Below are 14311 nucleotides of genomic sequence, written 5' to 3'. Positions count from 1 at the left end.
TATTCTCCTACTTGACAATTGGCGCCCAATGAGTTTACTAAACAACGACTATAAAATATTTGCTCTCATTTTAGCTACAAGACTAAAAATTGTAATTAGACACAATTACTGAAGGCACATAGCAAATAACATTATGTTAGTATTAGATATTTTGGATTAACCTGAATTTGTCGTAGAAAATGGTTTAATTGTATTTGTAGATTTCTATAAGGCTTTTGATTTTATTGAAAACATGTTTATTTTTTTGAATCACTCAAAACGTTTGGTTTTGGAGATTACTTTTCTACGACAATTAAAACTCTCTACAAGCATAAAAACAGCTCAGTTAATGTCAAACAAGCCACATTGAAGCCAGTACCATTAAAAATATTTCTATTATTGAGAGAGAATTAATTATAACTCAACTAGCGGATGACACTACACTTTTCCTCAAAGTTTGAATTATTGGCTATCAAAGATTGCTCAGAAAATTCTTAATGTGGCATTCCTGTGAAAACTGACATTAAATTTTGCTCTTGTGAGAGACATATACCTAAGGGATTTAAGGGACTTATTCATAGAATATACCCTGCTAAATATTTTCTTGTAAAATTTAAATGGATAAAGATGTAAATTGTAACCTTTGGAATTCTTCTAAAAGAAAGCTTTTCATGCACAATTAGGTCTATTTGTAAATCAGAAGGACAAATAAATTAACACATATTTGATTTCTTTATTATTTTAATTGCTTAAATCCATATACACAATGTTAATCCACATACACAAGTAATTCTCTGGTTGAAAAAAGAAATAATGCACTATGTTGAATTAATATTGCCCTCAAAAATCCATTTGCTTGTCTGATTCTGCAGACATTCAACAATTTTTGTATAATATTACAAATATTAATATTACTTCCCCCCTAGGTAACAAAGCATTTTTTTTCTTTTAATTTTTCTACTTTTGTTTTAATTCTGTATTTTCTATATTACTGTCAAGTGTTCAATAAAAAAACTAAATGCAAGTTTGTAACCATAGTAATGTGAATGGAGTCTCAACCATCACTGCTGTTAAATGCATACGCAGGGACGTGAATAATTTATGCTGAGCATAGCTGCCCCTGATCAGTTTCAGATTGTGCAACAAAGCCTTAAGTTGCAAAGCCTGACAAAGGGCTTACAGCCAACTATTTTACGTCCAGCTGGCGCAACCGGCCCTAGATGGCTCATGGCCTGTGTTTGGCATCACTGGCAGAGACTACAGTTTCTATTTGTGGATTTGGGCTCCATGAGTAGAAAGATCAAAGTTCATAAAAGACGCCATTTAATTTTTGGCATGTGATAAACATGCTCCAAAGACCCTAGAGATCTGGGTCACCGCTGCACGACCCAACACCAAATGCTGTATCAGTGCATCTCCTGGCAGATCCCCAGTCAAGATTTATCCTCATGAAACTATGTGACCGATAATGAACCTGACATCACAGACGAAAGTGCTGCAAGGAAAACAAAGATTAATATAAAACAGAGAACACTATTAATAGTTTTTTTTTTGTTGAATCAGCTGTTAGTGTGCCCTTGTGTTTTAGTTTAGTATCTAGTTTAGTATGTAAAAGTTCATGTTAGATTGTGGAAAGAAGAATAATGTTTGCTTTGACACAGAGATACCTGTATATCTAAAAATAACTGCAAGTAAAAATCATCAAAACTAAACACAAATTACCTAAATGTTGAGGTAAAACTTATCAAAGAACCTTAACTAATAACACAAACAATATTTGTAAAAAAACACAAATTGATACACATTCAAGTCACATACAATGCTTATGAGTGTTTATAAAAGTCATTAAATATCTCCAATTATCATGACTTGCATATTAAGAGTCATCAAGATGGAAATACATGATGCCCATAAAAAATACAGATCTATAAATGGCAAAGTGTTGCAACGCTTTAGAGTGAATTAACATGACCAAATAGAGCCGATAGATTCTGCTGTGCACACAGAAGCATCTCTATAAAAGAAAGAAGTTTTCCCACTTCAACAAGACTTCACACAGACCCATCCACGGTAAGATCATTTACTATATCTGTATCTGCTATAGGTTAGATCGATTATAAAAAAACATACTACATTATACTGAACTATACTATACTCAACTGTTTTGTGCTATAATGCACCATACTATACTACATTATCCCATACTACACTGCATTATGCCATATTACACTATACTGAACTATACTATACTGCACTATACCATACTGAACTATACTGAGCTATACTATACTCAACTGTATTGTGCTATAATACAATATTTCATACTACACTATACCACAATACACTACACTGAGCTATACTGTACTAAACTAAAAATATTTGAAAAGTATATAATCTGTAATTCTAAGAGATATTTGACAGCTATCTTCTATATGTTTAGTGAACAAGACCGTGAACATCATTTCTCTGAACTGAGGCTGTGAAAAAGGTAAAACAAAAGTTTCTGTTTGTATGATTTAATAAATAAACATGAATGTAGAGTTCAGACTCAGTAGAAACACTGTTACTGATTTAATGTGATTCAGAAATCAAACATCTGAACACAACTGACTGAATGCTCCTGTAAAACCTCGGTACACTACAAATCCTTAAAATGATCTTTTGAGCTTTCATACAGTACAAATTTCTTTAATGTAAGATAAACATGGCTGCTTAGAAGATACTTGACCTGTTTTACATGTTTTCTTCACTTTAACATTTATTTTGTGTTATTTAATCATTTCAATGAAATGTGGAAAATGGTCATGGTAAATAATGACAATGTGTGTTTCTGGCAGAGTATGAATGTTTTGCTGAAATTCAAAGAAAAAAATCATGAAATAACAAATGATTTTTTATTTCTATAATACTTAAGTTGAAGTCATCATGGGAGATGGTGAGATGGAGTGTTTTGGCCCGGCGGCCATTTACCTCCGCAAACCAGAGAGAGAGAGGATTGAGGCCCAAAACACCCCGTTTGATGCCAAAACAGCCTTCTTTGTATCTGATCCAGATGAGATGTTCCTGAAGGGTACTCTTGTTAGTAAAGAGGGTGGCAAAGCTACCGTCAAAACTCAGAGTGGGAAGGTACGTTCATTTAATCTTTTACTGTTATTAATATCTCAAGTCATGTCTAACTCTTCCTGATAACTGCTGTTGTTTATTATCAGACTGTCACTGTCAAGGAAGATCAAATCTTTCCCATGAATCCACCAAAGTTTGACAAAATTGAGGACATGGTCATGATGACCCACCTCAATGAAGCCACTGTGCTGTATAATCTCAAAGAGCGTTACGCAGCATGGATGATCTATGTAAGTCTAACAACATCACTTTTAATACCTGCGATGAGGTTGATGTTGAACACACGTCTCTGTTTCAGACCTACTCTGGTTTGTTCTGCGCCACCGTCAATCCATACAAATGGCTGCCGGTGTACGATGCAGTTGTTGTGGCCGGTTACAGGGGCAAGAAAAGAGTTGAAGCTCCTCCCCACATCTTCTCCATCTCTGACAACGCCTACCAGTTCATGCTCACCGGTCAGACACTCTTTAAAAAGTTTTAAAATAAATAACTAAAGATGTTTTTGAAGTGAACACTAAACTAAACCTAACCATGTTTAACGTTCTAGTCTGTGTACGATTTCTCAGTGCACATTAATTCTAAATATAACATGTTGTAACGTGTAAAATCTCATCTTAATGAAATAACATGCTCTGCTACTTAACAACTTTTAACACGTTTTCTCAGATCGTGATAACCAGTCTATCCTAATTACGTGAGTTAAGATCTTTTCTAATATTTATTGATAATACATGACAACAATTCTATTAATTTCTAATATTGTATTTCTAATGTAAAGTGTCTTACATTTACGTTTTCAAACTACAGCGGAGAATCCGGAGCAGGAAAGACTGTCAACACCAAACGTGTCATCCAGTATTTTGCGACAATCGCTGTGGCTGGACCGAAGAAAGCAGAACCTGTCCCAGGAAAAATGCAGGTTAGGAAACACACAATACTGTAAAAATAAACAAACTTTAGTGACACAACTCTTGTAAAGACTACTTGTATTCATCACAGGGATCGCTGGAGGATCAAATCATCGCAGCCAACCCCCTGCTGGAGGCTTATGGTAATGCCAAAACTGTGAGGAACGACAACTCGTCTCGTTTTGTAAGTAAAAGTCTGATGAAATGCATTATCATTTGTGTTATACCTTTCCAAGATGGCAGACATTCAAAGGTGTCCTAAACAATGTTTTAGGGTAAATTCATCAGGATTCACTTTGGTACAACTGGGAAACTGGCGTCAGCTGATATTGAAACTTGTGAGTAGCACGTATTAAAACCATGTTTTATTGTTAAATAAGCATAAATATGAGTCATCTGAAGTCAATGTTCTCCCGTAAAGATCTGCTGGAAAAGTCAAGAGTAACATTCCAGCTGTCTGCTGAGAGGAGCTACCACATCTTCTACCAGCTCATGACCGGACACAAACCAGAACTGCTCGGTGAACACACATTTCATGCACAAATTCATGCACACTCTTGCATAGATAAAATGTCTAAGAGCAGTGTTAATATAGTGCACATGAATTGTTTACAGAGGCACTTCTGATCACCACCAATCCTTATGACTATCCAATGATCAGCCAGGGAGAAATCACTGTCAAGAGTATTAATGATGTGGAAGAGTTCATTGCAACAGATGTACGTGCTGGACAACAGCATTGTTATTATATATTTGCATGAGTAGAAATGATGCTAGAGCATAAGATAATGTATTTTAAAAACAACTTACTTGGCTTTCACAAACAAACAGATACTGCTATTGACATTCTGGGCTTCAATGCTGATGAGAAAATAGGCATCTACAAGCTGACAGGTGCTGTGATGCATCATGGCAACATGAAGTTTAAGCAGAAGCAGAGAGAGGAGCAGGCTGAACCTGATGGCACTGAGGGTGAGAGATGAACAATCTGAAGAGAGATGATAGTAGTATACTGTACAAACATTCATTTATTGACCATTATCCCCAAAACTTTGCTTGTTTATAGAGGCTGATAAAATCTCATACCTCATGGGCCTGAACTCTGCAGACCTGCTGAAAGCTGTGTGTTACCCCAGAGTAAAGGTTGGAAATGAGTACGTGACCAAAGGTCAAACTGTACCACAGGTGATGATGAGTAACACAATCAATGTCTACTGAACAGACAAAATCTAAAATCATCTTAGATCTCAAATTCATGACCTCTGTACAATCTTTCACAGGTGAATAACTCAGTTAGTGCTCTATGCAAGTCAATTTATGAGAAAATGTTCTTGTGGATGGTCATCCGTATCAATGAGATGTTGGACACAAAGCAGCCGAGACAGTTCTTCATTGGTGTGCTGGACATCGCTGGATTTGAAATCTTTGATGTGAGCATTGGTCACTAATATGTTTCTAAGAATCAAAATATAAATGTAAAGATATAAGAGTGAGAATTTGCTTGTGTTGAAATGTCAGTACAACAGCTTGGAGCAGCTTTGCATCAACTTCACCAACGAGAAACTGCAACAGTTTTTCAATCATCACATGTTTGTGCTGGAGCAAGAGGAGTACAAGAAAGAAGGCATTGAATGGGAGTTCATTGACTTTGGAATGGACTTAGCTGCCTGCATTGAGCTTATTGAGAAGGTAAAAATGAAGACTTGACAGAACAATGTTTATATTATGTACTTGTGCTTAAGCTTGAATATTTCTCCACCAGCCAATGGGCATCTTCTCCATCCTTGAAGAGGAGTGCATGTTCCCCAAAGCCACAGACACAAGCTTCAAAAACAAGCTGCATGATCAGCATCTCGGCAAATGTGCAGCTTTTCAGAAGCCCAAACCTGCCAAAGGCAAGGCAGAAGCTCACTTTTCTCTGGTGCATTACGCTGGCACTGTTGACTATAACATTTCTGGCTGGTTGGACAAGAACAAGGATCCACTGAACGACTCTGTTGTGCAACTCTATCAGAAGTCATCAGTCAAACTTCTGGCCTTCCTGTATGCTGTTAGTGCAGGCGAAGGTAAAGATGACAGAACAAGTGATGACAATACAAAGTTATAAGATTAATTATAAAATTTAATATTCATTAACTTGTATCGCCTTCACACAAAACAGCTGAAGCTGCTGGAAAGAAAGGAGGCAAGAAGAAGGGTGGTTCCTTTCAGACAGTGTCTGCACTGTTTAGGGTACGTTTTGCTCAACAGCAGGTAAAATGTATTTCAAGTTAGATTACTGGCCAAGTCAACACACAACAATATTGATTATACAGGAGAACTTGGGTAAGCTGATGAGTAACCTGAGGAGCACTCACCCTCACTTTGTACGCTGCTTGATTCCTAACGAGTCCAAGACTCCAGGTAAAGACTCCTGAATCAAAGGTGCAATGATTGTTTAAGTTACTTTGTTAACTCATGGTCATCTTTGTTTTAGGTCTGATGGAGAACCACCTGGTTATCCATCAGCTGAGGTGTAATGGTGTGCTGGAGGGTATCAGAATCTGCAGGAAAGGTTTCCCCAGCAGAATCCTCTATGGTGACTTCAAACAGAGATATTCTGTTTAAGCAATTACAGTGTAACATTAATCTCACTACAAATACAGTCAAGACCTATCATTAATGTTTTAAAACACTTGATTTCAGATACAAAGTATTGAATGCTAGTGTCATCCCTGAGGGACAGTTCATGGACAACAAGAAAGCTTCAGAGAAACTCTTGGGCTCTATTGACGTCGACCACAACCAGTATAAGTTTGGACACACCAAAGTATGTGAAAGAAATGTATTTGAATTTTGAAGTCATTCTATGTAGACAGAGGCTTTCATGATTATCTCAAGGTTAAAATAAATTCTGTGGTGGGATTGCAGGTGTTCTTCAAAGCTGGTCTGCTGGGTACTCTTGAAGAATTGAGAGATGACAAACTAGCAGCACTGGTAACCATGACTCAAGCTCGTTGTCGTGGATTTGTCATGAGGAAGGAATTTGTCAAAATGATGGAAAGGAGGTACAATGCAATTACATAACTTTTTAGTAAACAAATAAAATGAAATGGTTTCAAAGTGTGATGTTAACTAATGTTGTTACATTTTACAGAGAATCCATTTTTACCATCCAATACAACATCCGCTCATTCGTGAATGTGAAACACTGGCCATGGATGAAGCTTTACTTCAAGATCAAACCTCTTCTGAAGACTGCAGAGACAGAAAAAGAAATGGCAGCCATGAAGGAGAATTATGAGAAAATGAAGGAGGATCTAGCCAAGGCACTAGCGAAAAAGAAGGAGCTCGAGGAGAAAATGGTGTCACTCCTACAGGAGAAAAACGATCTTCAACTGCAAGTAGCTTCTGTGAGTGCTGCAGTGCTTATACTCTTATTTCTATTGATATTGATGTCAATAGGTTCAAGAAATTAACCTTATCCCCATTGCAATATATAGGAAGCTGATAGTCTCTGATGCTGAGGAGAGATGTGAAGGTCTTATCAAAAGCAAGATCCAGCTTGAGGCCAAACTCAAAGAGTCAACCGAGAGACTGGAGGATGAGGAGGAGATCAATGCTGAACTGACTGCAAAGAAGAGGAAACTGGAAGATGAATGCTCTGAGCTGAAGAAAGATATCGATGACCTGGAGCTCACCTTGGCCAAAGTGGAAAAGGAAAAACATGCAACTGAAAATAAGGTTCACTTTTAATCACATCTTCCTAACATGGCTCATATATTTATACTTGAGAAGAAAAACACTGAACAATGCTTGTATTTAGGTGAAAAACCTGACTGAGGAGATGGCCTCTCAGGATGAGAGCATTGCCAAGCTGACCAAAGAGAAGAAAGCCCTCCAAGAGGCACACCAGCAAACCCTTGATGACCTTCAGGCAGAGGAAGACAAAGTCAACACTCTGACTAAAGCCAAGACAAAACTTGAGCAGCAAGTGGATGATGTAAGATATTTGGCATGAGAATAAAACCATAAATACATGAAAGAAAGTGATATGATTGTAGGACATTCGAATGTATTATCTTTTGGGAACAGCTTGAGGGTTCTTTGGAACAAGAGAAGAAACTTCGTATGGATCTCGAGAGAGCCAAGAGAAAGCTTGAGGGTGATCTGAAATTGGCCCAGGAATCACTAATGGACCTGGAGAATGACAAACAACAATCAGATGAAAAGATCAAAAAGTGAGTAACAGATAGAAAATGAGCAAATGTAAACAAATACACATTATACAAAACCTTCATTTTTTGAAACAGGAAGGACTTTGAGATAAGTCAAATGCTCAGCAAGATTGAAGATGAACAGTCTTTGGGAGCACAGCTTCAGAAGAAGATCAAAGAACTTCAGGTAATGTCTTTCATATGTTAAACTAAAGTACACAATTGGGAAAATTCACACTACCAGTATGAAAATCTAAGTGGTTATTTTAAAATCAGGCACGAATTGAGGAGCTGGAAGAGGAAATTGAGTCAGAGCGAGCTGCTCGTGCTAAAGTGGAGAAGCAGAGAGCTGATCTCTCCAGGGAACTTGAAGAGATCAGCGAAAGGCTTGAGGAAGCTGGCGGTGCCACTTCTGCCCAGATTGAGATGAACAAGAAGCGTGAAGCAGAATTCATGAAGTTGCGTCGTGATCTGGAAGAGTCCACCTTACAACATGAGGCTACAGCTGCCGCTCTCCGAAAGAAGCAGGCAGACAGTGTGGCCGAGCTGGGAGAACAGATCGACAACCTTCAGCGTGTCAAGCAAAAGCTGGAGAAGGAGAAGAGTGAGTACAAGATGGAGATTGATGACTTATCAAGCAACATGGAGGCAGTGGCCAAATCAAAGGGTAATTACAAGTAGAGGATTAAATGAAAATCTACATAGAAACAAAACGTGTAAAACACTTTTGTAATTTTCTTAGGGAAACTTAGAGAAGATGTGCCGCACTCTTGAAGACCAACTGAGTGAAATAAGGTCCAAGAACGATGAAAATGTTCGCCAGCTCAATGACACAAGTGCCCAAAGAGCAAGATTTGCCACTGAGAATGGTTAGTGCATAACAAACTTTTGTTCTAAATAAAACTGTTCAATAGAATTATTAACACAAAGCGGATTAACAGGTGAACTGGCTCGCCAGCTGGAGGAGAAAGAAGCTCTTGTTTCTCAGCTGACCAGAGGAAAACAGGCTTTCACTCAACAGATTGAAGAACTCAAGAGACATGTTGAGGAGGAACTTAAGGTAAATCACAACACATAGTGAAATGTTTTTCCATTTCAAGAAAAACAAGGAGACATAGACTTCAATTTCAAATGAAACTCGTTCGTTTTTAGGCGAAGAATGCCCTGGCCCATGCTGTTCAGTCTGCTCGCCATGACTGTGATTTGCTCAGAGAGCAGTATGAAGAGGAGCAAGAGGCAAAAGGTGAACTTCAGCGTGGCATGTCTAAGGCCAACAGTGAGGTGGCTCAGTGGAGAACCAAATATGAGACTGATGCTATCCAGCGCACTGAGGAGCTTGAGGAAGCCAAGAAAAATGCACAACATTTAAGTAAATTATTGAGCAATTCACATCTGATAGACCAAAACATAACTTCATTTAATTTTCCACAGGAAAAAGCTGGCCCAGCGTCTCCAGGATGCTGAAGAATCAATTGAGGCTGTGAACTCCAAGTGTGCTTCTCTGGAAAAGACCAAGCAGAGATTGCTGGGTGAAGTCGAGGACCTTATGATTGATGTGGAGAGAGCAAATTCACTGGCTGCCAACCTGGACAAGAAGCAGAGAAACTTTGACAAGGTAAGGAAAACATGACAACTAAAAATCTAAATTTCATGAAATAATGCTTTAATGATAATATTTCTATTATTGTCAGGTCCTGGCAGAGTGGAAACAGAAGTATGAGGAAGGTCAGGCTGAGCTAGAAGGTGCTCAGAAAGAAGCTCGTTCCCTCAGCACTGAGCTCTTCAAGATGAAGAACTCTTATGAAGAAACTCTTGATCACCTGGAGACTCTGAAGAGAGAGAACAAGAATTTACAACGTAAACGGCACTTTTATTTACAATTTATCAAAAAAAGAAACATTGTAACTATAATCCTTAAATACTGTATTGTGTACCTTTAGAGGAGATTTCTGACCTTACTGAGCAGCTTGGAGAGACTGGAAAGAGCATTCATGAATTAGAGAAAGCCAAGAAAACAATAGAAGCTGAGAAATCAGAGATCCAGACTGCACTGGAGGAAGCTGAGGTAAATCAACATTAAAAACATGCAAACATCTATTACTCACCCATCTCACTCTTCTTGTATGTTAATAAAACCTCACTACTGTTTATCAGGGCACTCTGGAACATGAAGAAACCAAGATTGTCCGTATCCAGCTCGAGCTGACCCAGGTCAAGAGCGAGATTGACAGAAAGATTGCTGAGAAAGATGAAGAGATTGAGCAGATCAAGAGAAACAGCCAACGAGTGATTGATTCCATGCAAAGTACTTTGGATGCTGAGGTCAGGAGCAGAAATGATGCCCTGAGAGTCAAGAAGAAGATGGAGGGAGATCTCAATGAGATGGAGATTCAGCTGAGTCATGCCAACCGCCAGGCTGCTGAGGCCCAGAAACAGCTCAGGAACGTCCAAGGCCAACTCAAGGTAATCTTCCTTCTGTAAAATGTTTAGTTGTCTGAATTAGAATCAACACTTGAATACTGACACCCTAAACCTGCCACAGGATGCCCAACTGCACCTTGATGAAGCTGTCAGAGGACAGGAGGACATGAAGGAGCAGGTTGCCATGGTAGAGCGCAGGAATAACCTGATGCAAGCAGAGATTGAGGAGCTAAGAGCTGCACTGGAGCAAGCTGAGAGAGGCCGCAAAGTGGCAGAGCAAGAGCTTGTGGACGCCAGTGAACGTGTGGGACTCCTGCACTCTCAGGTACAATAATTGTACAGTAACACTAAACTTGAGAACAGCTGTTTGAAGGTAACAGTGAGGTTTCTGACTGAAGCTATTGATGTCTCACAGAATACAAGTCTTATTAACACCAAGAAGAAGCTTGAGAGTGATCTGGTCCAGGTTCAAGGTGAGGTGGATGATTCGGTCCAGGAGGCCAGAAATGCAGAGGAGAAAGCCAAGAAGGCCATCACTGATGTGAGTGTTTGCTACAATCTACTTTCATAGTAGAAATTCTTCTAAAGAGCATGTGCAACCATATAAATCCCAAAATGAAGCTTTCGTGCATCTTTGTCCTAAAGCAAAGTTAATTGTATTTTGGTCTCAATTACAGGCTGCCATGATGGCTGAAGAGCTGAAGAAGGAGCAGGACACCAGTTCTCATCTGGAGAGGATGAAGAAGAACATGGAGATTACGGTCAAAGACCTGCAGCACCGTTTGGATGAGGCTGAGAGTCTGGCCATGAAAGGAGGAAAGAAACAGCTCCAGAAACTGGAGGCCAGGGTAGGTTTGAATGTTTAGGTGCTCACAAGTCCTGACCATGGCAGGGATCATATTGGATAAAACAATTATTCACATCCATGTTATAACACTGAGAAGTGTGGACATTACTAACACATATGGTTAGCAACATAAATAAAACGAACCAAAGAGAGACACATTGAATACAGACACGTGAAGTGACAAAAAGACTTTCTAGTGATGTTACGCAATATATCAGCACTCGTGTCGCTTTTGTAGTCAAATAAATTTACAAAACTTAGTGTATCATGCCTCTTTACTGAAGGTGCGTGAGCTGGAGTCTGAAGTAGAGACTGAACAGAGACGTAGTGCTGAAGCTGTTAAAGGAGTGCGCAAATACGAGAGGAGAGTGAAGGAGCTCACCTACCAGGTACTTACCATCTATACAGCAGTAACAGCAGATGAGTCAATCTACAATGCTGGATAGTGATTTAACCTCTTTCACCTCTACAGACTGAAGAAGATAAGAAGAATGTAATGAGACTGCAGGATCTGGTGGACAAGCTGCAGATGAAAGTCAAGTCCTATAAGCGTCAAGCTGAGGAAGCTGTGAGTGATAGTTTTGTGTTAGAACATTGTGAGATCTTGAGGAATCATCTTAAAAGTTCATGAATCAATCAAGAAGATACAAATGAATTAACAACATAATCTCACTTTTCAGGAGGAGCAGGCCAACACTCACCTGTCAAGGTACAGGAAGGTGCAGCATGAGATGGAGGAGTCACAGGAACGCGCTGATATTGCAGAGTCTCAGGTCAACAAGCTAAGAGTCAAGAGCCGTGAGATTGGGAAGGGAGCACCACCTGCTGATACTGTAACCAAACTGCTACCTGAAATAAATGCATACGTGCATGCTTACAGTGGGAGTACAGGTTGAAAATACTAAATTGAAATTTTCATTAATGTAGTAAAATGCACAATAGGATACATTTACTAATAGTGTAAGATCCCTGTATATATAATAATTTAGTGAAATGTTTTTCTTTTTAGGGAAAAGACTTAGCAGAGTAAAACCTGAAGCCTGAATCACAACAGAAAAAAATCATAAAATATGAACTACTTGTAACTAATAAAGAGTTGTTGCCTTCTTACAATTGTGTTCTTGCAGTTCTTAAAACAATTGTAAAATGAAACAAAAAATCAACCCAAAACACCTGGTTGACGTGAAAAATATGAATGTCTTTATCTCACCAATTCTCTTATAAACCCAGAAGTGAAAGACACAATGATACAAAGTTGCAGAAAGAGAAAATCCCTTTCACATCAATCTGCACTACCTGAACAACCAAATACAATCTATAAATAAAACATTCCTATTCATATTAATAAATTCATGGCAACACAGAGATTTTTACATAAACACAATAATATAAATACACGTCTTTGCATTAAATAATACTGAAAACTCAAATACAAACATTAAAAGATTATTTAAATATGAGCTTTAAGCAGTCTTTAAAAATAAGCTTGTCATGCTCTCTTTATGCAAAGTATTACAAAACACATCAAGCCAAAGCCTTTCGGTCCAAACTCAACCCGCTAAATGATTTTAAAGAATGGTCATTTCAGAGGGGTGACCAATGCAAAATACAGACAACAAAATTTTCCAGATTAAAATTGTTATCAGAAAAATTTAAAATACTTACAATCAATAAAAACCAAAACATTTCTAAAGTCTTCACCCAGGGCCCATTTCAATAAGGAGGTTCAAGCAACTCCGTTAAAATTTGAACTTTGAAGTTGGTTTTCCCTGAGATGTGAAACTCTTGAGTTTTTAGGTTCAGGTCAGATTTCGTTTAGGCAACTCTGAGTAAACTGACTCGAAAGTTAAGAGTGCAATCGATGATATTGCTTCTGTAAAAGTAAGGAAGAAGAATGGCAGGCAAAAATCACTTTGGATAAACTCTGAGTGCAAGTGGTGGAAGACAAAACTTGTAGTACATTATAATATCTATAAAGACAGCCTTCGTGCTTTTAGTGTGGAACTAGGCAAAGCTAGACAGACTTTCTTTTCAAATATTATAAACAACAACATAAATAACACTCACACTCTTTTTGCTACTATAGAGAGACTAACAACCCCCCCCCCCCCCAAGTCACATTCCAAGTGAAATGCTCTCAGACAGCAAATGCAGTGAATTTGATTACTTCTTCTCTGAGAAAAGCAATAATATCAGAAACGTGATCAGCACATCCTTGAGCTGCGCCGGGTCAGATAAATCAGACCACAACATCTGAAAGTAGTTACGATGTCTGATATCAAAGCAGTTGATGGTAAAACTTTGAAAGAAACAGAACAGCATCTTAAAACATCAATCTGCGCCCCTTGACACACTCCCAACATATTTTTTCAAAAGTGTCTTTAACTGTTTAGAAGCAGATCTCCTAGAAGTGGTAAATTCATCATTTAACTCTGGGACTTTTCCAAAGTCCCTTAAAACTGCAGTTGTTAAGCCCCTCCTGAAAAAGAGCAACCTAGATAACACTGTGTTGAGCAACTACAGACCAATCTCAAATCTTCCTTTCATAGGCAAGATCATTGAAAATGTTGTTTTCAATCAGCTGAACAAATTCTTAAGTTCTTTGACAATTTTCAATCTGGTTTCCGACCACACCATAGTACAGAGACAGTGCTCATATAGATAATAAATGATATTCGCCTCAATACAGACACAGGCAAACTATCAGTGCTGTTGCTACTCAACCTCAGTGCTGCTTTTGACATTGTCGATCACAACATACTTCTTGACAGGCTGGAAAACTGGGTCGGGCTTTCTGGAATGGTCCTAAAATGGTTCAGGTCATACTTGTCCATGGT

At 38.5% G+C, this 14311-nt stretch overlaps 1 protein-coding gene across 1 annotated transcript; it reads left to right on the top strand.

The window, feature by feature from the left end:
• The first annotated feature begins 1939 nt into the window (after positions 1-1939).
• LOC129453296 (myosin heavy chain, fast skeletal muscle) lies at positions 1940-12587 on the top strand. The gene is given in 41 exon segments (XM_073862086.1): positions 1940-2049; positions 2420-2467; positions 2894-3105; positions 3189-3332; positions 3401-3557; positions 3769-3796; positions 3910-4021; positions 4102-4194; positions 4285-4348; positions 4432-4530; positions 4626-4733; positions 4842-4982; positions 5077-5195; positions 5291-5440; positions 5529-5699; positions 5773-6076; positions 6172-6242; positions 6326-6413; positions 6487-6628; positions 6696-6819; positions 6921-7057; positions 7147-7408; positions 7497-7733; positions 7816-7992; positions 8085-8230; positions 8303-8393; positions 8483-8870; positions 8947-9075; positions 9148-9266; positions 9359-9562; positions 9645-9821; positions 9898-10063; positions 10147-10271; positions 10361-10669; positions 10749-10952; positions 11043-11168; positions 11305-11475; positions 11759-11863; positions 11947-12042; positions 12155-12289; positions 12487-12587. Coding segments are annotated over 39 exon segments (5838 nt in total). The 5' UTR covers positions 1940-2049; positions 2420-2467; positions 2894-2904; the 3' UTR covers positions 12505-12587.
• The last annotated feature ends 1724 nt before the right edge of the window (positions 12588-14311 follow it).

This window comes from Misgurnus anguillicaudatus, chromosome 23 (genome assembly GCF_027580225.2).
Source record: "Misgurnus anguillicaudatus chromosome 23, ASM2758022v2, whole genome shotgun sequence".
NCBI classification, from domain to species: domain Eukaryota; kingdom Metazoa; phylum Chordata; class Actinopteri; order Cypriniformes; family Cobitidae; genus Misgurnus; species Misgurnus anguillicaudatus.
This window is presented reverse-complemented; position numbering and strand designations above follow the sequence as displayed.